We start from the raw sequence: 27,155 nt of genomic DNA, 5'->3' as shown, positions 1-27,155 counted from the left end.
ATGCACCAAGTATTTTTGAAGATGAAACATTATCTGTGAAGAGAGCGGTGCCTGTGTGCGTGAGAGAGTAGGGTATTACAGAATCTGGGGCGAGCTATATGGTGACGGTCCCCAGGTGAACTGACTGGTGATGGAGTGGTGATGAGAAGCTGGAGGAAATATGAAGAAACGAGAAGTTGACGAGAATACATCCCTTTTCGCTCTGTCTTTTTGCATGGTGGTTTGATATTTATTATCCCTTATTTAAGTTTCTCTTGAGTGCCCTTTGCATGTAATTTTTTTGACCAAACCTTCTTTATATTTTGTGTTTTTGCATTATTGCCCTTTACCCTTATTTTATCCTTATTTCTTTTAGAGATTTTGAGTAGAGTGCTTAGTTTACTTTGTCGAATGTGAGGACATGTTCCAAAATTAGGGTGGAAAGATGTAACGGGTTGAAGTTTGTTGTGGTTCTTGAACACAGCCGCCTGCCTCTGTCAGTCACAGGTGCACCTCATTCAAATAATAAAACAACTTATGTGGATTGATGCGCCTGTGGCCGGTGAGTCACAGTGACATAATTCTGAATATTGAATAGCTCCCTGTGTGTTTATGCTAGAGACTTACCGTTTCTTGGAGTGGCTGCAGCTCAATCACCCCTTTCCGCCAATATAAAGCTTGCGCTTAACATGGGGCTTGTGAAAGCAGTGTTATACACATGAGAGGATCCGGACATGGGCCTAAAAATATTTTTTTTCTCCTGAGTTTTCATATCTCTCAGGAATAAGATTCTGTACTATATCTAAGGATTTATTTTTCGACTGTTTTGCCATGTACAAATGTGTTTCTATGGGCTACAGCCTTAAAGGCCAAATTCAATGTTTCGTTGTTTTTATACTTAAAGGGGTCCTTCAAATCAAATGGCAAAATGATCCCTTTTATGACCATCTTCAAACAATTACATATGTTAGCTTAGTAGAAATTGCAATCTAAAGGCTTAGACATACAGGGGCTGTTTGCATAAAAGCTGTGATTTACTTTTGTTTCAAGGGCTCCCCTAACATTGTAAAGGCTGGCATGTCATGGGAGGACGGGAGCGGCGACCATGGTGTAGCTCAAATGAAGGAGTTTAATGTTCTATGGCTAGAGTGCCCGTCTCCATTGGTGCCACTCTCCTTCTCCCTTGACATGCCCTCCTTCAACAGAACTAAAACGTGATACCTTGGTTATACCTTGGTTATGCTATGTGGTCCTCTGTAGCTCAGCTGGTAGAGCACGGCGCTTGTAACGCCAAGGTAGTGGGTTCGATTCCCGGGACCACCCATACACAAAAAAATGTATGCACGCATGACTGTAAGTCACTTTGGATAAAAGCGTCTGCTAAATGGCATATAATGATGGTATAACTAAATAATTTGTCAGAAGATTCTGTGCAGTTGCTAAGTGCTGAAGATGATTGTTCCAGTCTAAGCTTTCTATTTGTCCTATTGTGAATAAAATCTATATTTTTGTATTCTACCTGGCCTGTTTATTCCCATGCTCTACTCCTGATTTAAAGGACCTGTTGGACTTCCCGCTCCTGTATAACAAAGGCGGCGTAGTATCGGCTACAGGAATAGATATTTACAATACGTTACACTATGCTACTACTAAAATTTGACAAAATTCTAAAGGCATGTTTTCACATGATAAAATCACACATTTCTGCTAATCTGTTTCGCACACATCCATGTCCTTTTTTGTAAAAAAGATAAAGGTCTACACAACGTTTAAGTTTATCATTAACCGTGGATTCGAACCCTCACATCAGGCATTTTTGTTGAGGAAAACACTTCATTTCTGGTCCTCGATGCTCGATTCAAATAACGTATGTGACTAAGTGGATGATTATAATAATGCATATAAAATGTTGTATGTAAGTGTAGGCCTACACGTCTACGTAATATAGCAGCAACGATTATTTATGTAGCACAATGTAACATGTAATTCTACATTTAAAAAAAATAATATATAAAAAACCCTAGAGTTTTGAACCCATGCCACAATCTGCAATAATTTCATAGAGCTAGCCACTACACAGAACGCTATTTGAGAAGCCAGTCAATCACACCTAATCTTGTTGTTTTGATTATCACAATGTGCCGTTGGACTTCTGTTAAGAGCACTTTCATGAACAAATGTTGGATCATGTCCAACTACGTCAACTATTTTATTTGGCTGATATGGAATTTGAACCGGATATAATTACGGCCAGCCGTGCAGGTTAGCACAGAGCTAAGTATTTTAGGATATGTTGGGAATAGCTTGTGTGTGTGTGTGTGTGTGTGTGTGTGTGTGTGTGTGTATATATATTTGGTCACATGCAACTACGTCAACAATTTTTATTAGCTGATGCACATTTTTGAGATGGAGGAAAAGTTTAAACTTTTTCTAACATTCGCAAGTATGGCCCCATTTTATTTTTTAAATCTGCAACCTACTGTATCTCTGCATCTATCTGAATATTCCTTTGAAAACTAGCAACATTTTCCGTATTCTAATGTTAATCCATCGTTTAGATGTTAATCTGTTCATCCAACTCTCAGAAAACACATACATGTTGACTTTTAGTAATTACCAACTGGAGTAATACAGATTTTGCTTGCGTAGCCCTTGGAGTACCCACAGTTTGGGAAACCCCCTTTTTAATAAAATGATATAATGCAGATACACATGGTTATAGCATATACTGTGAAATGTTGAATTGCGATAACAGACATTTAAAATGAGTTACCAAAGTAATTACTACGTAGTTACTCAAATCACACTTCACTACATAATGTATGATAAATTCCTGAAACAAAGTTATTACAAATGCCCGGAAATCAAGAATCTCTAGTCAGTGTCATGGTCGATTCTAATTCGATCTCCAGCCAGTTTACCTGTGGGAAATTATAAGGTATCAAGGTGTACTTACATAGTCCCTGATACAGCTATAGTCTTCCCTGATTCCTCAGACTTTTACTGTATTAGCCCCCAGAGAGGGTGACATTACCCTTTTATACCTCTCCCTGACACACGCCTGCACACACACCATAGCTGACCTCACACATACACCCACACTCCCCTCGTTAATTAGACTACACAGACACACGTCACACTACTAAAGATAAAATGTCACTCTGTTTTTTTCCTTCCTCAAATAGACTCAAATCTTTCTCTTCCATTGATATGCTAATATACAGTATGCTCAAATTGCCAATCCATGTAGGAATAAACTCCAATCCCAAAATGGATTTTCATTGCTTTTTGTCTAGTGTCTACAGGCTTTTGACTGGTGTTTTTCCCAGAAGAGGTAGGGATGTGAGGGGAAAATGTACAATTCATCAGATTATTTTTATCAGTATAATTGAATTCCTCTGATGTTCAGGATTTGGGGTTGGGATAGCTTCCATCTGTTGAGGTATTGTCAACATTGTCTGGTGTAATCACAGGTAGGTGGTTGGAGGAGAGGATTTATCAGCATTGTCCAACAATTTCTCTCAAAGAGACAATTTTGAAAGACCATTAAATGAAAAGGGAGAGCTTTGAATAGGGGTGCTTGTCATTCCAATGCATACAAAAATCTATCTTATTTACAGTGTTTGTGAAATACAAGACAACGGCTATTCAGCAACATTTTGGTGCTTTGGGGCCTTGGGTATTGTGATGAGCATTCGGATTCAACTTGAGTGTCAGTCAACAAACTGTAGCACAAGCATGAAGAAACAGAGAAGAGACCTGAGTGGGCGATTATAGTGATCAGGTTGAACTTCTCTGTTAGCATAACCTCCTCCCCACTAGTTAAAATGCCTGGGCCTTAGAGCTGGCGGCCTTAGAGCTGTTCTGTTCTTCAGGTCTCTGACATGACACAACCCTCCCCCTAATGAACCTGCCACAGTAGAGTCTCCCGTTACCACGGCACTGAGAGAGTCGCCATTGGAAATGCAGTCGTCTTGACACCTTCCGGGCCAGGTTTCCCTAGGTGAGAAATGCAGCCTGCTGTTAAAGGTCTGTGGGCGAGAGGGAGAGGAGAAAATAAATTAAAAGAGAGCTTGGGCAGTTACGGGATGCGTTTTATAATTCTGGATTCTCTCACTGTTGGAGACCTCTGACCAGCAACCAACTACACTGAACACTAAAATAAACGCAACAAAGTGTTGGTCTCATGTTTCATGAGCTGAAATAAAATAAATGTTCAATATGCACAAAAAGCTTATTTCTCTCAGTTTGTGCACAAATTTGTTTACATCCCTGTTAGTGAGCATTTCTCCTTTGCCAAGATAATCCATCCACCTGACAGGTATGGCATATCAAGAAGCTGATTAAACAGCATGATCATTACACAGGTGCACCTTGTGCTGGGGACAATAAAAAGCCACTCTAAAATATGAAGTTTGGTCACACAACACAATGCCACAGATGTCTCAAGTTTTGAGGGAGTGTGCAATTGGCATTCTGACTGCAGGAATGTCCACCAGAGCGGTTGCCAGAGAATTGAATGTTAATTTCTCTACCATAAGCTGCCTCCAATGTCGTTTTAGAGAATTTGGCTGTACGTCCAACCGGCCACACAACTGCAGACCACGTGTAACCACGCCAGCCCAGGATCTCCACATCCAGTTTCTTCACCTGCGGGATCGTTTGAGACCAGGCACCCGGACAGCTGATTAAACTGTGGGTTTGCACAACCAAATAATTTCTGCACGAACTGTCAGAAACAGTCTCAGGGAAGCTCATCTGTGTGCTCGTCGTCCTCACCAGGGTCTTGACCTGACTGCAGTTCTGCATCGTAACTGACTTCAGTGGGCAAATGCTCACCTTTGATGGCCACTGGCACGCTGATGAATACCGGTTTCAACTGTACTGGGCAAATGGCAGACATCGTGTATGGTGTTGTGTGGGCGATAGGTTTGCTGATGTCAATGTTGTGAACAGAGTGCCCCATGGTGGCGGTGGGGTTATGTTATGGGCAGGGAAAAGCTACGGACAACGAACAGAATTGCATTTTATTGATGGCAATTTGAATGCACAGAGATACCGTGACGAGATGCTGAGGCCCATTGTCGTGCTATTCATCAGCCACCATCACCTTATGTTTCAGCATGATAATGCACAGCCCCATGTCGCAAGGATCTGTACACAAACCTGGGTTGATGCTTAAAATTTCAATGGTCATCATGTTGGCATCAACATTTCTAACACGATTACATTGTAGTGAGACGCCAATCATGTGTTTTCAGACCAGGGTGAGGAGACAAAGCCACTTTTAATGTATTTAAAAGGAAATATTCACCCAGTTTTTATATGAAAACATGAAATGACCCCAGGAATCAATAGAACATCGCTCAGAGATGCACAAATGCAATATAACATTCAAAAATAGGTGAATCTATCCTTTAATTGTCCCACTGAGTTTAGCTGAACAACAATATCTGGTTGCAACAATGTTTCTTCAACCAAGCCATTTTTTTTCAGAACACTGATTACTTCTAGGAGAGAAGGAAGTATGCAGTATTCATGCACAGTCCTGACCTGAACTACTACAGCTCTATTGATTCAGAATGTCTAGTCCCTCTAGTGGTGTGATGGTCTTACTACACCCAGGCTCTTCTGCATATGCACTGTGGGACCATGCTATCTATCAGTACCATCCACCTGGGCCCACTTTTTCAAAACATTTAATCCAGATCAAATTATTGTGTTGTCTCAATCCAGATCTCCTATTAAATTGTGTGTCCCCCTTCATTTTAAAAAGACAAAGACAATATTTTACCCCAAATGTCATGGAAGTATATCAAATGATCTGTGTTGTATCATATGATATGGAATGTTAGAGATTTGGTTCAGTTTTCCCTTAAAATTGCATCCAAAAACAAGGAGGGACCACATCTGAAGGGGAACAGAATTTAACACAACACAGGATAATTTTGATCTGGATTAATTTTCATTTTGAAAAACGAGGCCCTGGTGACCCTGTAAACAGACTGCTGCCTGCTTGAGCACAGAATAAGCCCTTGTGCTATAGTTCTCATTTGGTAGGTAAAGATAGATTAGTACAACTGTTGCCCAAATAGGCCATAGCCTAAGAAAACCTCAATGTGGCGATTGGATCTATAATCTGAACAGTCCTCTTTCAACTACAAAATATGGCACAGTTCCTGTGGCTGCAGTCCATTTACTCTGTAGATATACAGTATAATAGAGCATTTGATTGATTGAATCAGTGCACTACGTTACACTGCAGCCACGCAGATTGATAGCTGGAATACCAATGTTACCCACACTGTGACGTTGTTTGATCACTTATTAGATGCCAATGAAACCCTTTCTGACCTTGATGTCATGAAAGAGAAACAAATACTGTATATTTGCGAAAATGAGAAGCCTCCAGAATAAAAAGAAGTTCATGAAAATAATGGACAAAGAGGATAACTAAATGACTTTCTTACACTCTTAAAGCAGCATCTCTATTCTTGGAAAATCAGTTGCATGGACTTTTTCCATAACCACAAGGCCTAGATGATTTGAAGAGGAAGGATCAAATGTGATACTGTATCATAGAATAACAAACAAATTCAGTGAAATAGTGATTGAACACAGGATTAGCTGACTTGAATCACAAGACAATGAACCATGACAAAAAGAATCACTGACACCAATGTATTTCAAATTCCAATGGCTTTATTTTATGTATATAGATTTGTTTATATATGTATATATTTATAATAACTTTCACCTCAATTGCTTGATTATCATTTTTTGTTCTGTTAAATTCAAACAACAGGACATAAAGACCAAGGCATTCCACAATCATATATTACAAGAGTAAAGAAAAACTCAGGGTGCGTGCACATCGTGCACACACATACATAATACACTTGTTTTTCTTTTAGTATAAAGAATTGACATATGGGAAACAACTGCATCCATTGAGACATACAACAAGCACACAGACAAAAAGAAAGAGGAGCGAGAGAAGGAGTGTTAAAGGTCCAATGCAGCTGTTTTTATCTCAATATCAAATCATTTCTGGGTAACAATTCAGTATCTTACTGTGATTGTTTCTTTTCGACCATTTTAATTGAAAACAAAAATAGCTTCTTAGCAAAGAGGAATTTCTAAAGCAAGAATTTTGCAAGGACGGTCTGGGAGTGGTCTGAGTGGGGAGGGGGAAACTGAAAACTAGCTGTTATTGGTCTATGTTATAAGGCAGGCCAAAACTCCATCCTACCAAAACAGGCAGAGATTTCAGGTGGTCTTTTCAACAGCTCTTACACTAAAAGGTAATTATCATCAATTTCACGGTAGGGGAGACGGGTAAATTTAGCAATTTTTTACATTCAGCATCACTCCGTCAAGGAAAGAGTATTCTTTCTAACAAAGATATCTACATATATTTCAGGATGTTGTGTATCCCCGGAAATAATCAGAATTAATGTAAACATGACCGTTTTGAAAACACAGCTTGTCCAAAAAAAGTGGTCTCTTGGCACAATTTATCCCGGGTATGGGGTAAGTTAAGCCTCCTACAAATATCTGTACTAAATGTAATATTATCACTACCTTTTAAATCTTTATTTCCCAAACACAATTCAACACAATCACATTAGTTTTTTTTTGTCTTTTTAATCATTTTAAGCATCTTTTAACACAGGCTTAATACTTAAGAAAAACGTTGTACCTTTTTTAAACACTTAACATAGGCCAGGCCCTGTTGTTACTTCATATCCCAGCGATAATGCCTTTCATTACTCCTGGGAAGAAAACACTTCAATTTGCTCAACTTGCCAGTGGCTCAACAATTGGCTCAACTTACCCCAAGGCAAACATTTTGACTATATTAGCCCACACAGCTACACGGATGCACTTTCATGCTAGGTTTAAGCCCTCATATTGAAGCTTTTAGAGACCCAAACTGATGTATAAAACATCTTAAAATGATCTACTTTGGTTTAGATACAAGCATCATGAAACCTCTAACACAAGGGTTCCCAAACTTTTGTCCCGAGACCCCATTTTGATATTTAAAATAAATCGCGACCCCATCAGGTAAAGAAAGTGTTGTAATCAATGGACAATGACAGTATTTTTGAAAGTATTTAATTCTGAAGGAAGTATGGGTTGAAGTGACTGAAATGCATCAAAGGTATTGGGAAGTTCAGAAGATCAGGCAATACTTTTTTATGATCTTCTGTGTAGAAAATAACGTAATTGTTGATGACATTCTTTTTCCCACAGTCTGATTTATTGCCTGGTCTTGTCCACTCCGTTCTAATGAGTCCTTGTAGGCATTGTAGAGGGAAAACTAATACTTAAACCGTTAGAAAGAGACACACATTTGTAGGAAGAAAACAGAAACAGCTCTGTTTTTAACAACCACATCTAGCGGCTAACCTAAAGTTTTGGTTATTTTCAGAGTTTCTCTCGCGACCCCATTTTCAAAAGACTCCTAGTTTGGGAAATTCAGCAAACTCAATGAATTAATTTGATTTGGCTAAAATCAGTTTTTTGGATCTAACTTGCTTACCACATTTTCCATGTGATTTCTTCCTTCACAGACTCCATGAAATTACCTCTTCTTAAATATTTAGTCAAATTATAAAAACAAGGGTTGCTCAACTTAACCCACTCTCCCCTATTATTCCAACCTCAGTGTGGCAATATATAGAAAATCACGTGTTTGACTGCACTGGGCCTTTAAGAGGATAATTGTGAAAATAAACAACAGTATTCTAATTGTAGGATTATGTTGCAAAGTTTGAAGCAAACAGGTGACATTTTAGAATGATAATGAATCTTATTTACAAAAGGGGGAGATGGAGAGGACAGAGAATGTGTATGTGTTGTCTGTATGTCTGTCAGGTGAGATACACACTGAGGAAAAGAGCTGCTCAAAAGGCCCTCCAAGAACAAAAGTCTGTTACTGTACCCACAGAAAATGAGCTTCAATACAAACACACATTCACACATTCATTATTATGCGCACACACAATCCAAGGAAGCACATCAATGTATTAAATGAACAATTTCAGCCAATTGAATTCCTCCCTTATCTTTGACGTTGTGGTTGTTTCTCCTGCATCAATCAAAACAACAGGCCTGACTGTTTCAGTATCTCAGCGCTGTGGGAACACGACCATGAAACCAAAACGCATTTCACTTTAACACCAAACCATGCTGAGTGGCTGTCAGAATTAGTCATGATTGCATTAATGTCAGCACAGGCCAGGGTGATGAAGCAACGGCTCATCTCAAGTGCGAGAGAAATTAGCAAAACACATTTCGAAAGCTGTCAGTGTTAACACAGTTCAAGTTAACAAAACAAGACAGTGCTCTTTGAAATGGTTGTACAATTATGTTCACACCAAGCCAAACAGAATGAGTGATGGAATACGGTCACTCCAACATGCTCAGATCAACCAATCAGTCGCCTTCTCGGACAGGTCTCCTTGGGAACAGAGATTCTCTGTAGCTCAGCTGGTAGAGCACGGCGCTTGTAACGCCAAGGTAGTGGGTTCGATCCCCGGGACCACCCGTACACAAAAAAATGTATGCACGCATGACTGTAAGTCGCTTTGGATAAAAGCGTCTGCTAAATGGCATATTATTATTATTATTATTATTATTCGGGATATCTCTCTGTCTAGGACTGCCTGGTTTCATCAGCATAGCTATGAAGAAAGACACCAGTTGAAGGCAGTGTTTAAGACGAGGCACAGCTGTGATGGTCACAGTAACTGGTGATGTAAATAACACTGACTCAGAGGAAGAATAGAGGAGAAACTCTCCTTTTCTCTCTTATGTCTTACTCCTCTGGCCCAGCAGCGCAACCCACAGAGTAGAGAAGAAGAGACAAGCTAGGCTGCTGTTGACACTAGCAGAATACCATTCAGTGTTACTGAGATGGAATTCTTCTCTGGTACAAGAGCAAGTTGGCCATGTGTTTTTAACTAGACAAGAGACATATGGCCTCTGAAACATCTCTCTGCTCTGCCCCATAGTCCTTGGTGACCACGCACACACACACAAATCTGAGCGCTGGTAATCTAAGCGAGTCTGGGCAGATGGTGCAGGGCTATAAACATGGGAAGCTGGGCGCCCCAAGACACACAGGTCTCACTGACAGAGCAACAGCCTTATCCGTCCCTCTCTAGGAGAAAACAACTAGCGAGATATTGAAAGGGAGAAAGACTGAGACGGGGTGGTTGATTTGTGTACGAGCCTTAAAGCGTCAACTACAAGGAACTACCATAACTGTTGAATAAACCAGTGAAGAATCTCACATCTAGAGGCTGCTGCTAGAAGAGCGGTTGACTGCTGTTTGGCACTGACAGATGAGCGCTGTCCTTGGATGGAGGGAGATGGAATGAGAGAGGAGAGAGAGAGAGTTGAGGGAAGGCAATGAGGAAATCGATGTATGTGATAGGTGTGAAATGATGAGTTGATGCCTACCTTGGTAAAGAGTGATTCTCCATGGCTGTGGCTGGATAATGGAATAAACAGTGAACAACAGGGTATCAGAATTACTTCTCATTTGGTGGTGAAAGAGATTCAGCATGGGGGTACTGATTAAGATTGTTATTTCTAAATACCAACAATAAAACCCCAAGTAATGACTTCTCTTCATGGATAAATAACAAAGTGTGTTTTTTTAAACTAATATTAACTGTGAAACTATTGTGTTATGTATGATATACAGCAGTGTTGTATGTATAGAGTTTTTGTTGGTTTTCACATCAGTCCTCTGTGGTGAGATGGGGTAAAGTAGGATGGTAGACTGCAATGTTGCTGTGAGGCACATTGGGAATGAACAATGACAAAGGATACAGTCAAGAAGTACCTTAGCTAAAAACCAAGTAGTAATCATTCAACACTAGTGATGAAGCACCCAACAGAGACATGCTACCTACAGATAAAACCCTTAATTGAACACATCTTTGTGAAACTGAATTTAAGTCCCATTCACTCACACATCCATCCATCCCATATCTTCAAGGCGGCGTCTTCTCAGTGTATGTTTCACCGGGACAGAAACTGAGTCAAAATGTGTGTGCAAGTTTTGTTTTGAAAGCAAGTCAATGTTTGGGATGTCTCATTCCATACTTAACCATGCAGAACATTGAACACATATATTGAACAGTTAGCTTTTTTCCAAATGCAGTTTTTTTTTTTTCTCTTTTAGTACAGCGTGGTTTAAGCTACACAAAACACGAAAGTACCAATCAACCATGTTGGACATATTGCTTTAAACCACAATTGTTTATACGTCATGCATGCCACATAGATGGTATTATGTTTATACAAAAATAACACCAGTGCCCATTACTGTGCATCATATCAATGACAGTTATTTTCTGTCTTTTCTCAATTAGATACAATTGAAAATGTATTAAAACACAAGAACTGGTTCGGGTAAATATTGTCCTATGTAAAATAAGGGGTTATGACTTTAAACTGTGATATTCCAGTTTTCAAACCTTTTTTATTTACAATTGCGGAGAAGCTTCCCCAAAGAAATCCCCCAAACCGAAAGAAAAAAAAGCTATCTAAGGAAGATAAGCTTTAGAGAAGCAATGCAGTCCATTACAGTTAACAGTTATTGCACAATGCCTTAGCATGTTCATTTTGTCATACATGAATCATAATTGAGACCTGTGCAATAAGAGGAAAGGTCTTACAGATTGGTCAGAAGCCACAGTGGGCTTTTCCATCAAACATTGGCTTTATCAGGTCTGTCTAGCCGTTCTTTAGTTCTCCCTCCACCTCAGACATACGGACCTGTTGGTCTGCTTCTGATGTACAGTTGTGCCAAGGTAAAAAACTAAACAACAAACAAACAAATATTGGGATGCTTCTAGAGGATGGAGTATATGTTCCCCTGTGGGATGGAATGGGAGGGCAACCAGTAAGAGATCACAACCAAGGCCATGGCAATAGAACAGGGACAATCTTAGCGACGCTTCAAGCTCTTTGCATTCTCTGTCCACGTTTACATGCAACACCATTTGCTATTTTGGGAAGATGGAAAATAAGGAAACACCTTCACCTGACAATAATCGTTTAAAACAATAAAAATAAAGGATAAAAATGAATGATTGTACAAAGCAAGACTTTGGCAGAACATTCTAAAAGCTATGCTGGGTGATCACTGACTGATTGCCCCATTTTCATTACCTCGAGTTAAAAGTTCAGTTCAAAATCATCCTATGACAATATTTACACATACTGACTGTATAAGCGCAGTCTTCCAAATAGAGTATGTCAGAAGAAAAGAAAGGATTCCCATTGAAAATGTGTCCCCAAAATGAGACGGTCTGTCTAATGGTTGAACGGACACCACATCGAAGGCATCTAGTTTCTGTTTATGTACAAAAACAGGAAGTCTAAGTAATGTCACTACCGGTTTAACAGTTCTACTCTCTTCCCATAAACAGAGTCCTAAGCCATTAGAATAAAAAGGGTAATGCTGAATTTGGATGAAATTCATGCCCTCTTTGACAAGTCAACTAATGTCACTTCACAGGCGTCTGACAGCACCGATCCTCTCACAAAATAAGTTAAACTCGCAGTCATATTAGTCTGAAAGAACAGAAAAAAATTAAAATACATTTATATAGAGATAAAATATATATACCCCCAATTAATTTAGCATGACTTCAATGTTCTGTATACTACCATGTTCTATTTCACTCACTTTCATTGGACCACATTTGATTTAAAGGGATAGTTTGGGATTTTGGCAATGAGGCCCTTTATTTACCTTCCCAGAGTCAGATAACCTCGTTGATACCATTTCTATGTATCTGTGTGCAGTCTAATTTACTTCATACTGGACACAGATACATAAAAACTGTGTCCATGAGTTCATCGGACTCTAAGCTATTGAAAGAAATAGCAGAATTTAAGATACTCTCTCTTCAAGACTGTCTATAGTGAAGGGGAAAGGGGCGGTAAGACTAGATTGCTGAAAGAGTATGTCCAATCGCATGACCTACAGTGAGTAAACAGCTTCTTTTAATTTCGTTAGCCCCAGCATCAGACGACCAAGTATGGTTTACAAATGTGGCATAAATATACTGTATATAGAACTGCAAAAACATGTTACACTGTTGATTGATCTTATTCATGGTCTGTACTGTCACCAAAACTCTTCAGCCTATACATATTTATATATTTCCAAAATATTAAAAAGTACTTAATATAAAAATACAGAAGAATTGTAAAAAATGAACAAAACATTGAGTTTCTATGAAAATCATGCAAGAAAGCGTCCCCATAATGATGTACTAAGACTCACGAAAGCAAGGGAATGAAGGAGACTAGCCAGTTGAGTGAAGTGCAGCTCGAGCAGGCTTACTGCATCAGACTGACTATGTTCTGTAAACATCGTAGTGGTCCTTGACTTATATATTGTATCGGCAGTGACACATTGTTTGTCTTTGTTTTTTGGTCAGGGGGAATAGAAAGGAAACCTCAATAACGATGGGATACAAAACAACAACGACAACCTATAAAATATGGCTCTGAGTAAGTAGAAAAGGCGTATCATCAGAGGGTTCTATCGAAGTAAGCAACCTAGATATGAAAATAAGGTTGAAAATATGGCAGTAGTACATTACTGGTAATCGATAGCACACGTCCTGTCGAGGGCGTCACAATCTCTGTCACAGAGTTGGTGGCCGGAGGCGGGAAAGGGGGTCAGCCCAAGTTTACACTCCCTCTACCATCATATACAACAACGACCAGGGGCGTTATGTACTCCAAAAATCTTAGGGGGCACAAAGTACGTGAGGATGGTTGGGGTGTGGTCCGGAGGGGTGCAAGTTGGAGAATTTTGCATTTTTCAAACACCTGAAGCTGCTTTATTCTGCAATCTAGAGCCATAATCATTATGCTTAATTCTATGTAAAAAATATGTCAATCTTTCTGAATATCAAAGCAAACCTTTTGAGCTGTCTGTATCCTCCTGACTGGTGGTTCTTTTTATAAAGAAACTAAATATGCTTCTCTGCATCTCTGGTAAAATCTGGGTAAAATATTGAAAGGAATGTGAGTCTTATTCAGTACATTTAGTTATTGCTTGCTTTTCTAAAGTCTACCAACCTTGCCAGCAGGCATGCCAGCTAAGAGTTAGACAAGCTAGCTACTCTAACTTGATTGATAGCCTGAAATGGTTTCTTGGTAGCTAGTTATATAAAATGTCTAGGTGCCTATTAGTATTACAGAGAAAAAAAAGACCCCCAAAAATATGTATCTTTTAAACATGACAAATCTGAGGGAGCACGTGCTCCTGTGCCCCCTATGGGCATGACGCCTCTTACAATGACATACACTACTGAATACAGGAGCTCTCATACACATCTCTGGTTGAGTATTTTTTTCTTCTTGTTAAGACTATTCCTCTTATTGTTATGCCATTATCTGTGGTTGGTTGACCCTAGAGGACATGTGGGGATGTGCTGTGTCCCTATCCTAGCAGCCCAGAGGGAGGGAGGGTGTGAGGGAGCAGGGCGGGGTGAGGAGGGAGGGGGAGATATTGGATTTATATCTGGGCCGCTCATGGTTGGTTCTCCCAGAGGCATATTGGGAGAGATCAATAGTCCCCTGTGTCACTCTGCAGCCGATACAGTGATGCTCGATAACAACATAACACACTCACACTGGAGCTAACAGGCACAAGTCCAACGGCCCTTTGTCAACAGTGGAAAACAAAAGACTAGATTAGTCTTGTTAAGGTACAGAGAATGTATTTGTGTGGATTATTTGTGTGGATCTTTTTTTGGCGACAGACTAAAGAAAAAACAATGACCCATTGCTGTCTTATACACAGGAATACGTACGTCCTAACCCCCCCAAATAATGTCTTGCAAAACCATCTATAAATTCCCATTCTACTCAACACAGATGAAACATATACATAGATAATATACGTCATGCATACAAGAGACGGGGGTGAAATATCATTCACTTCACTGATGTTCTTAATCTTACTCCATATTGAGGCAGTATCATAAGCTGTCAACTTACTCTCAACGGGCTAGGGAAAACCAGAACCCTGCTTGGATGAGATAAGGATGAGATGCCCCGTTCCCCTTTTTTTTGCCCTCTGGCACTAGCCTGCTGCCTGTGTTGTTTTAAGAGAATTCACTTTTCTGTTAACATATCCTAGCATCCTTTACACTGTCCTTCCATTAAAACAGGATAAATCATAATGGAATCATGATGTCAAATGGACCCAGAAGAACCAAATGAAAGTGAGAGATGTTTAGATGATTGAAACTTCATCATTGAAAAGCTGTAGTGTATCAGAATTAATGAAGACATGGTTTCCTCCATTGAACTGAATAACCCATCAGTACATCTTGTTTCAAAACAGATCAAATGCATACATGCTGTACAGTTAAAACACAGATTGAGAAATGGAGAGGAGAAACTTAGTAGCTGAAAGCTGTTAATCACATGGGCCATGTACATCTGATCATCCAATCAGCTTGGATCTGTGTTGAGCCTATAAAGCATATATACAGGTAACTGCCAAAATAAAGGAAACACCAAGATAAAGTGTCTTAAATCGGGCGTTGGGCCACCACGAGCTGCCACAACAGCTTAAATGCGCCTTGGCATAGATTCTACAAGTGTCTTGAACTCTATTGGAGGGATGCGACACCATTCTTCCACGTGCAATTCCATCATTTGGTGTTTTGTTCATGGTGGTGGAAAATGCTGTCTCAGGTGCCGCTCCATAATCTCCCATAAGTGTTCAATTGGGTTGAGATCTGGTGACTGAGACGCACACACACACACGCACACACACACACTTTAAATGCCCTATGTTCCTTTGAGACCTCTTCTTCTAACCATGGTAGCCAAAATAATGGGCAACTGGGTATTTGTATACATGACCCTAAGCATGATGGGATGTTAATTGCTTAATTAGCTCAGGAACCACATCTGTGTGGTCCCGTGTAGCTCAGTTGGTAGAGCATGGCGTTAGCAACGCCAGGGTTGTGGGTTCGTTTTCCCACGGGGGGCCAGTATGAAAATGTATGCACTCACTAACTAAGTCGCTCTGGATAAGAGCGTCTGCTAAATGACTAAAATGTATTGAAGCACCTGCTTTCAATACACTTTGTATCCATCACTTAAGTGCTTTCTTTATTTTGGCAGTTACATGTACAATGGGCTCCAAAATTACTGGCACCCCCGACTGGCAATGCACAAACAATACTTAAAATATAGAGATAAACTCAAAATACCAACATGTGAGAAATACTGTACTTTATTAATGTTTCAATGGCACCAACCAAAATCATATAATTATTTAATACAAAATAAATGTCACCAAAATCAAGGTTTCATAATTATTGGCACTCCTCATTTAGTACTTAGTGCAACCACCTCTGGCAAGGATAACAGCATGGAGTCTTTTCCTGTAATATTTGACAAGGTTAAGGAACACATTTGGAGGGATTTTGGACCATTCCTCTACGCAGATCCTTTCAAGATCCTTCACATTTTTGGGTTTGCGTTTATCAACTGCCCTCTTCAGCTCAGCCCACAGATTTTCGATTGGACTGAGGTCCGGCGACTGAGATGGCCATGGCGGAACATTGATTTTGTTGTCACAGAACCATTTCTGTGTGGATCTTGAGGTATGTTTTGGGTCATTGTCTTCTGGCAGAGACAACCAGATTGTCAGCCAAAATTGCCTGATACATGGTGGAATTCATTATGCCATCAATCTTAACCAGTGCCCCTGGACCTCAGGAATTAAAACAGCCCCAAAACATCACTGTCCCACCACCATATTTCACCGTGTATGCATCTCTGTTTCGACGCCAAACATGCCGATGCTGTATCTGACCAAAATGTTCAATTTTGGTCTCATCTGACCAGAGCAACTTCTTTCAGTCATAATTTAAATGACGTTTGGCAAACTCTAAGCACTTGCGTCTGTGTTTTGGGGTCAGAAAGGGCTTTCTTCTGGCAACCCTTCCAAAGAGCCTGTGGTTGTGTAGGTGGCGTCTGATGGTGCTTTTTGAAACCTGGTGACCCCAAGACTCCACCAAGGCCTGCAATTCTTTCACAGTGATTCTTGGGGATTTTGTTGCTTCTCTCACCATCCTCCTCCCTATCCTGGGGGGCAAAATGCATTTGCGTCCTCTACCCGTGAGGTTTTCAACTGTTCCATATCTTTTAAATGTTTTAATAATTGCCCTGACAGTGCTCAGTGGTATATTCAATCGTTTGTGGATCTTCTTGCAGCCATTACCAGATTTATGAAGGTCTACGACCATCTCTCTCTTTTGACCTGCCAGTTCTTTTGTTTTCTTCATGATGTTGGATGACAAAGGGATATTGCATGCATGTTACCTCATTTTTATACCCTAGTGAAATGGCTCAATATAGTTCCTTAAGACTTAGATAAACTTAAATAAGTGGAATTTAATTCCTGGTTTAATTTTGGTAGATGTTATTTACAATAATCTTTAAGGGTGCCATTAATTGTGAAACCTTGATTTGGAGGACATTGATTTTTAATTAAATTAATACATTATTTTGGTGGGTTCCATTGGAACATTAATATAGTACAGTATTTCTCACGTTGGTATTTTGAGTTTCTCTATAATTATATTGTTTGTATTTTTTAAGTATTGTTTGTGCATTGCCAGTCAGGGGTGCCAGTAATTTTGGAGCCCACTATATGTAAATACAATATTAATGTACACATGGGTGTATTCTTAAAGTTCTGTGCCAGTTAGTGTATGCAGAGTATAATAAGCTAGTACAGAAGGATAAACATGTTGCATTTCAGTTCTGGGCTACTCTGAGGTAAGAAAACAAAAAAACAATAAAAGGTTACAGGACAAAAAAACTGATATAAAACCCCAAAGATGGACAGAAGGACAGGCTACGGCCTTCGACGGAGCAGATTGGTGGACCCCAAATGGTCCCTCCCACCCATGAGTTAGGGGCACAATGTGATTGGATGCTCTGCATGTCACTCTTCTGCACAGACTTAAAGGGCACACGCGACACAGTCAGTGCAAGCCGATGGGAATGGCAAGGTGGGGTGGTCAGGTGAGAGGTGGGTGTAGGGTTCAGGAAGTGGAGGGAACAGGTGGTGAAGAGGGGGAGGCGCTGGGACCGGGACCCCTTGCCCGCTCTGGGTGCACCCTCTGTGGGATGAGTCTGAGGATCTAAGGGGCGCACCGCTGGTGGAGGAGAGGAACTGCAGGGGGGAAGCCAGCTGGCCGACAGGGGTGGATGGACAGATCAGAGCGGAGGAGAAGAGAGAGGAGGTGGTGGTCAGCAGGAGGTCTCGTGGCTGACGTCTGGAGCTTCTGCCCCCCCAGTCGAGGAGCTGGGGATGGGCTGGATCTCCATTACCACCTCATCGCTGCTGGACTCCTCTCTCTCAGGGATCTGCGCCTCCTCCTCAGACAGGGGGACAAACTCAGGGTGGGCCATGAAGTTATGGATGGAGTTTCTGGATTCTGGGTTCTCTAGCCCCGGGTAAAGGGAGCTACGGAACGCATTGACCACCTTAATCTTTTAGAGAGACAGAAGAGAGAGAGAGGGGGGTGAGATAGAGAGAGGGAGACATATGGGGGGAGAGAGAGAGAGGGGGGTGGGGGGAGACGGAGAGAAAGAGAGAAAGGGAGAAAGAGGGAAAGATAGAGAGAAAGGAGGAGGAGAGGGAGAGAGATAAATAAAAAGAGAAGTTAGTATGAGGGTCCTGGCTCGGTCTTCCTGTGTTGATGGTGATGAGAGGAGTCAGGCAGACAGGCAGGGGCTTATGGGTAATCTGCTGGGGGGACAAAATGTGGTCAGTGAGAGGTGAGAAGTGAAGGATTCTGGAATGTCATGGTCGCTCTTTGCAGTCTCGATCACTCGCCCGATCATTAAATCAAACCGCAAGCAAAAGGAAGACACACAACCCCCAAATTATACACACAAAAAACCTCCAGTCCACTACAATACAGTACATAAGGGCTGAGATGGGTGAGTGGAAAATAGAGAATGACCACTACAAAACAAATAGAGCACAAAATCAAAATGTTAACACAAAAATACAGTACAATACGAATTAAGGAGCACTGCAGAAAAACTAAAAACTAAACAAATACCAATTTACATGGTGGGAACACTTGATGATGACGATGTACGGATATTGAGCAAGCATCAGGAACACAACCACACAGCTACTTAATTCTACAACACCCCCCCACCCCCAAACACACTGACACATACAGTACAGTGCTATCTGAGGCTACAAGCTGCAGTCTCTTATCACTGTGACGCTAGGATGCACACCAACACACCAGCCTACACACAGCTACAAAACAGTACAGCTAGCTGGCAGCATCTCAATGTTCTTCAATGAATAAAGGGATGGAGGGAGTTGTTTGTTCGGCTCCTTGGTTGACGACCAAAGATGAGTGGGCTATTTGGTGTGAAAGACGGGAGTGTGGTGAGGGAAAGTGAAGGAAGAGAGAGACGATAAGAAGATGTTGGTAGCGGGAGGGAGGAAGAGAGGAGATGTAGAGAGGGGAAGACAATGAGTAAGGATAAATAGAAGAGAAAAAGGGGCATGAAAGGTTCATGCTGCAATGGAAAGAAAACACACACACACACACACACACACACACACACACAAGTACAGTACACACTCAGCCTTTAACACACAAACACACTTGCATACACTACTGAAGCTGATGGTACTCAACACTCCCTACAATCACCTAGCTAGATTATAACCTGAACTACACCACAACGTGAGCAAACACAATTTCTCTCTACCTACTTGTCTATATCTATCCTCCCACCTCACCATCTACTGGAGGCTGACGCGTCATGTGTTAGACCAAAACAACTACTCTGATGAATGTGTAGGACATTTACAGCCTAGCGGATGGCCTCTCCATACATCTCCAAGTCAGGTGTGTCAGACAGACAGGGGTAAGATGTCAGCCAGACAGGGGTAAGACGTCAGCCAGACAGGGGTAAGACGTCAGCCAGACAGGGGTAAGATGTCAGCCAGACAGGGGTAAGACGTCAGCCAGACAGGGGTAAGACGTCAGCCAGACAGGGGTAAGATGTCAGCCAGACAGGGGTAAGACGTCAGCCAGGCAGGGGTAAGATGTCAGCCAGACAGGGGTAAGATGTCAGCCAGGCAGGGGTAAGATGTCAGCCAGGCAGGGGTAAGATGTCAGCCAGGCAGGGGTAAGACGTCAGCCAGACAGGGGTAAGACGTCAGCCAGGCAGGGGTAAGACGTCAGCCAGACAGGGGTAAGACGTCAGCCAGACAGGGGTAAGACGTCAGCCAGACAGGGGTAAGACGTCAGCCAGACAGGGGTAAGACGTCAGCCAGACAGGGGTAAGACGTCAGCCAGACAGGGGTAAGACGTCAGCCAGACAGGGGTAAGATGTCAGCCAGACAGGGGTAAGACGTCAGCCAGACAGGGGTAAGATGTCAGCCAGACAGGAGTGGTTAAGAAGAGCTGACATGCGTTCTGCTACAGGCCCTCAGCTCTCAGTCAGGCCCAGGAGGAGAACACAGCGTGTTACAGAGAGAGAGAGAGATGACTGTGCAGGCCCCTATAATATAATATGATATAATATGCCATTTAGCAGACACTTTTATCCAAAGCGACTTACAGTCATGTGTGCATACATTTTTGTGTATGGGTGGTCCCGGGGATCGAACCCACTACCATGGCGTTACAAGCACCGTGCTCTACCAGCTGAGCTACAGAGGATGACCCTATACATCAGAGGTGTGAAAATGAGCACCGCTGGCTGGCAGAGGGACTAAGTGTGTGTGTATGAGAGAGAGAGAGAGACAACTAAGAAAAATGGAAAAAGGGTCAAATCTAAGCATTTCCACAGCGTTCTCTGGCATGATGCGGCTGATTATGATGAGAAATGAGCTCCACTTTGGTGGACTGTATGTGGGCCTCATCTCTACAGACTATTCAATCAGCAATCTCTGTCTCTGTGTTGAGTCTTGATATTTAAATTATTATTTCAGGCAGACTTCTCTGGCTGTGTGTGTGTGTGTCTTTGTTTAAGACAGCATTGTGATGTCTAACAAAATGTATTTCCATTTTCATTTCTCCATTTCCGTGCCAGGAAGAAAATAGTCACACACACGTACGCACGCATATGCACGCACGGACACACACAAATAAACATGGTAAATCCAGGATGAATACCACTGGTCGGATTCCCTCCTTTGCTCTTTGGTCTGTTATTGTTACCCTGTAGTCAGAATAGAGAGAGTCCTGGGAGGAGAAGAGAGGGAGACAGAGGAGTGGAAAGACAGAAGAGTGGGAGAGGATGGAAATATACTGCAGAGTGAGAGAAGCAAAACATATTCAGAACTAGAGATGAAGGAGTGAAACATCGGGAATAGTATGAGAGAAAACAGAGAATGAAAGGCATTAATAAGAAAAAGAGGAAAAGGGTGAGAATCAGGGCTTGCAGCAATTGGATCAAAAAGAAGTGATCATGTTAAACGGCCACCTTCCAGCAGCTCTAAATGTGTGCATAGACTGGGGATAGGGGTCAGGGGTGAAAGGTAAAAGGTGACAGCTTGGCTGAACACTCCGAGAGCCTTAAAGCTGATACAAATTCCTACGAGTTATGGAAAAAATAACAGCTATTTCAATTCCACTTTGTATTCTGTCTTACATGACCTATTTCATATACTTCGATATTTCCCATATTCTTCACTCCTAATAATCTTTTATTTCTTTAATCATATTCACACTTTTTCCAGAGACTTTAGTTCGGTTTGCAAATCCGTTATCTGCACCACCTCTTCCTTCACTCCAGAACCTCAGTGTGTGACGAGTGTCTCTACAACACTTCCTCTTTAAGCCCAGGGTTTTAAGTCCTCTAACATGTGTGTCTACTTTTGTGTGTACTTCTCTAGGTTTCTAAGTCCTCTCATATCTATCTGATCTCTGCGTGCCTCTCGTGTGAGCTTGTTGGCGGTTGCCAAGATACACCAGTGTACCGCAGGCATCCATCACCCTTTTTACATAACAAACTGTGGTAGAAATATACGGCTATCTTTCTTCCCCATGAATCCCTTTTAGTGAGAAAAAAGCAGAGTGAGATGCAGAGGCTGCCATGGAGGAAGAAGTCAGCACTGGGGTTGCCAGCCAATTTAAAAAAAAACAAAAAAACACACACTGAGTCATAAGTCCTCCCTGAATAGTGGACTGACATAGAGAGAGGGAGAAGAGAGAGGGATGAGATGAAGAAGACAGAAAGATGACAAGACAAAAGAGACAGAAAAAGAAAGAGAGATTGAGCGCAAGGGAGAAGAGAGAGGGATGAGAAGAAAGAACGAGAGTGCATCATCCATACATATGAGTTAGGGGGCAACTGGAGGATAGAGAGCGAGAACTAGAGAAAGGGGGAAGGAGAGAGAAGGGAGTAGCTGCAGCATCTGTCAGCCATCTCCTTGCAGCCCTCTGAGGGTGTGTGTGTGTGTGTGTGTGTGTGTGTGTGTGTGTGTGTGTGTGTGTGTGTGTGTGCGTGTCTCTCAGGACTCTGTTGCTTGGCAGACGGCATGTGTGTGTCTCTGGGGGGGAGAGGCAGTGCTGTGTCGTGGTGTGAGGAATGACGTCCCCCTCCCCCTTTTCTCCCCTCTCACCTCTCCGTCTCTCCCCCTAGTGAAGGGCAAGGTCATCCCCCATCCCTCTGTCCCTCTCATCCGTACAGAGGAAGCTGATTATCATAGCTCACACTCCTTAGCTCATCTCTCTTACTAAAACAGTCCAACACCATCACCAGAACTAATGGACACTCTATACACTAACCACACAAATGACTACATCACGTCTGACACAGAATCACTCACACACTCATTCAAGTCATACATTGACTCTCTCCTTTTCCACACATGTATTCTCAGAGCTGGAGATGGCTGAGCTACCAGCCAATGAACTGTGACTGTGGCTAGCCCTTTAAGATGCCCTATGTGTCCTTAGTAACAGTTGGAGAGAAGGTGGAAAAGGCATGCTTTCTGATATGTAGCCACTGGAACGAGAAAAGAAGAATCTGAAAAATACTACCCCCCACACACACACACACACACACACAGAGAGAGAGAGAGAGAGAGAGAGAGAAGTGCAGAGGCAGCTCAGGAAATGGAGTGATGCACAGTTATTACAAAATGCATTTAACCCTTCGCTATTAACCCTAGTGAGACCTCCTGGGCCCTGCCTCAGATAACAGCCTCTCAGATTAGAGCCTGCCTGCGGGATTTAACCTGTTCAGATTATATCCTGTGTGAGATTAGCCTGTCCAATTATCTCTCTACCGAGGCCGCTGTATTGCCGGACCGACCACAGCCAGGGAAATAAAATGGACGTCAGGATTCCAGATGATGAGATTTTCAGAGTCAGGAATGAGACAGATTTGGCTCTTTGTATTTCCTGCCAATGATTTTAGGTTGATCTCGTCTCACGGCGAGGTCTCACCAGTGTTAATACATGCAGATCATATTAGGAGTTTGGAGAACTCCAACCCCCACGATGCACTGGGGAAGCCATAGGAGAGATGCAGAGTGAATCGAGGATGCAGGACGGTCTGTCTGTGTAGTAGCCAGCAAGTAAATGAGTTCAATAGAAGGGGGAGAGAATATGTGAAAGAGCAGGAGAAAGAAAGAGAGAGAGCGAGAGAGAGAAAATAAAACAATAAGACAGAGAAAGGGAACGAAACAGACATAGAAAAAGAGAAAGACAGAGAATCATAGAGAGGAAGTAGTCAGCAGGCATCGGCAGGCTGTGGCTGGGGTAATGACGGCATGTCAGCAATTCAATCAAGAAATCAAACAGTCAGTCAGTCATGCAGCATTCAGCATTCTGATTGGAGGAGAGGGAGGAGGAGGAGGCGGCAGAGAAAAGATAGCTTGTTGTTAAGGGGTCGCTATTGCAACCGCTCACTCACTGCCTGCAGTGGAGGGGGAAGCAGCGGCGGCGGCTGCAGGAAGGGGCGGGGCCCCGGCAGAGTTGGCAGACAGGGAGGAAGAGGAAAGCCCTACGTGGGTGGGGCTAGAGACAGTTTTGGCGTCGTTGTGCTGGCTGACCACAGAGGGCTGGCGTCTCAATGCCCCCGGGACCGGAGCCTGACCCGTCTGGAATGTATAGACCACGTCCATCTGCAAACAACAGCCCACAGCATAGTCAGAAGAGACAGAGACGTAGGGAGAGAAAGAAAGAGAGAAGGGGCAAGAAGAGAGGGGAGAGAGAGGGAGAGATAAAGAGAAAGGGAGAGAAAAAAGAGAGAGAGGAGGGGAAAGATAGCAGAAAGAAACATTGTATGGGCAGAGCAGAAAAAATGGTTATTGAAAAATAGAGAAAATCCCCAACTCGTTAGTTGGAAGGGACAGAAGGGGGGGATTGGAGAGATGGAGGAAGAGTGGGATGATGAATGGAGAGGGAGAGGACTGGAAGGCCTGCCACTGAATGAAAGGGGGAATATTATTTTTGTGACAGAGGAAAGGTTGAGGGCACCGGCAGGAGCGAGGGAGGGAAACAAACGAAGATGGCAGACAGAGAGTGTTCCTATAGGCCACTGATAAGTTTGGTGCGAAGTCGTCCTCCTCTTGCCAATTATGTCCTGGTTGTGTTTGACTAACCAGCCGTGCTGACACACATACAACTGCACCGCACAGCCCACCAGGATTAGACAGAGGGGAGGGAGGGGAGTCAGAAGGGGAGATAAGGACCTAATTACCTCACTGCCTCTCTCCGTCACCCCCCCCCCACCTTTCTCCCATCCTTCTATTCTCCCTCCCCAGGAGAAAGAGAGTAAGAGAACGCTCTACTGCTTCTCCTCTCAGAACTTCCTTTATCAGTGTGATGGAGGGAGAAAGGGAGGATGAGAGAGGAGGGGAAGAGGGTGATAAATAGGGAAATTGGGCTGAGGAAGTGGAACATCGGAATGGGATTTAAAATCCGGAGCGAACGACACAGAAACCAACTTGGAAGCAACGAATAAGAAGTGCCAATTATGGCGTTGTATCCCAATAAATGAAGAAAATGTGTCAACAGTAAAACATGTTGTTATTTAGTTCTAAATCTACACACATACTATGAAATACCTCTAACATAATATAAAGACAAAACATATATTTATTTATTATTCTGGTCAATCATATCGAGAGTCTTTCCATCATAAAGGATTACAGTTAATGTATAATAGCAGAGGGATAGAGAAGGACGAGAAGAGAGAGAGATCAATTAATTCAAGAAGAGATAAACATATTTGAGAGAGAGTTGCATATTTCAGTTGAAGAAGAGGGTAGAAGGTTAGTTACAGGGTGCCCAAACAGTATAGACTTCTGGAGTGAGTGAGTGAGTGAGTGAGTGAGTGAGTGAGTGAGTGAAGTGAGTGAGTGAGTGAGAGACACCAGAGAGATAGGACTGGAGTCTGCCACAGCCCTGTAGATAATGGAAGAGTTAAAAAGAAGAACGTTAAAGCACCCCACCTCCCCCTCTCTGCACCCCCAAGGCAGACTGAGAAAGACTCTCCATCTAGGAAAAGCCAGAATTATTTTTGACCCACTGTACAAGAGGGACATATATGTTTACATCCAAATAACACAACAACAATCTAATCATCCTTCGCCCACTCTACAGGGGTCTTGCTGCAGGTATGTTGTTTCAGCGTTAGCGAAGGCTAATGAAGCCCATAGGGACACAGAGGAATAGCCTCTGGACATGCTAGCGCTACGATTGCCCCTAGCTCACTCCTGTAGGAGGGGAGAGAGCGGCACTGCTGAACCAAAGCTTGCCTTCTGGAAATGTCTCCATAGGCCCACTCTATTGTAGCATCACAGCCTAATAATCCCGCTCACACTCCGAAGAAAGGACCCAATTTGGCTGATGCATTGTCAGGAAGAATGGGCCATTCTAAAACACATGGAGAGAGAAGAGGTGGTATTCTAAAGGGGAACACAAACACCTTTTAGGTTTGTTTTGAGAAAACAACTAAAAAAGAAACCCCGATGTTCTCTACTGTTAGTTCTAAACATTTCAAAGACTAAAATCAATGTATTTGGAACAAATCATTCACTAAACCCTAAACCTCAACTAAATCTTGTAATGAATAATTTGGAAATTGAGCAAGTTGAGGAGACTAAACTGCTTGGAGTAACCCTGGATTGTAAACTGTCATGGTCAAAACATATTGATGCAACAGTAGCTAAGATGGGGAGAGGTCTGTCCATAATAAAGCTCATCTCTGCTTTCGTAACATTGCTATCAACAAGGCATGTCCTACAGGCCCTAGTTTTGTTGCAGCTGGACTACTGTACAAATGGCCCAGAACAGGGCAGCCCATATATGTACATGGAGAGCTAACATTAATAATTTGCATGTAAATCTCTCCTGGCTCAAAGTAGGAGAGATTGACTTAATCTCTACTTATATTTGTGAGAAGTATTGACATGTTGAATGCACCGAGCTGTCTGTTTAAACTACTAGCACACAGCATACCCCACAAGACATACCACCAGAGGTCTCTTCACAGTCCCCAAGTCCAGAACAGACTATGGGGGGTGCACAGTACTAGATAGAGCCATGGCTACATGGAACTCTATTCCACATCAAGTAACTCATGCAAGCAGTAAAATCCTATTTTAAAAAAACAGATAAAAATACACCTTATGGAACAGCGGGGACTGTGAAGAGACACACACACAAGCACAGACACACGCACACATGATAACATACGCACTATACACACATGGATTCTGTTTGTAGATATGTGATAGTAGAGTAGTGGCCTGAGGGCACACACTTAATGTGCTGTGAAATCTGTTGTGAAATGTATTGTAATGTTTTTAATTGTATATAACTGCCTTAATTTGGCTGGACCCCAGGAAGAGTAGCTGTGAAATCTGGTGGGCAGAGTGAATGGGAGTGGTGCTAGCTCTACTGCGCTGTGTGTGTGTGTGTGTATGTGTCTGTGTGTAGGTATGGACACAATGGACCTCAGCTTCCTTTCTTCCTCCATCAGTCTTGCCCCTAGGATTTGTTTGTGCAGCGGTGGCCCATGCAACACATTTCCTGCAATTCTACACATTTTGCCATGGGGCCAAGATGAAATTGTACAGTTAAAAGCTAGTTTCC

The 27,155-nt window shown here is 42.3% G+C and overlaps 1 protein-coding gene across 1 annotated transcript in view; it reads right to left on the bottom strand.

Annotated features, from left to right (window-relative positions):
- Positions 1 to 11,457: 11,457 nt before the first annotated feature.
- The window catches only part of LOC311138994 (plasma membrane calcium-transporting ATPase 1-like), a 138,864-nt gene continuing 123,166 nt past the window's right edge, over positions 11,458 to 27,155 (bottom strand). The window contains exon 23 of the mRNA XM_084173815.1: positions 11,458 to 18,552. Within this exon, the coding sequence (XP_084029941.1) occupies positions 18,310 to 18,552 (243 nt within the window). The 3' untranslated portion in view covers positions 11,458 to 18,309. The remainder of the gene's footprint in view (positions 18,553 to 27,155) is intronic.

Source organism: Coregonus lavaretus (assembly GCF_964263955.1).
Source record: "Coregonus lavaretus genome assembly, chromosome: 12".
NCBI classification, from domain to species: Eukaryota; Metazoa; Chordata; class Actinopteri; order Salmoniformes; family Salmonidae; genus Coregonus; species Coregonus lavaretus.
Note: the sequence above shows the minus strand (reverse complement) of the source record. Positions and strands in the feature narration are given on the sequence as shown.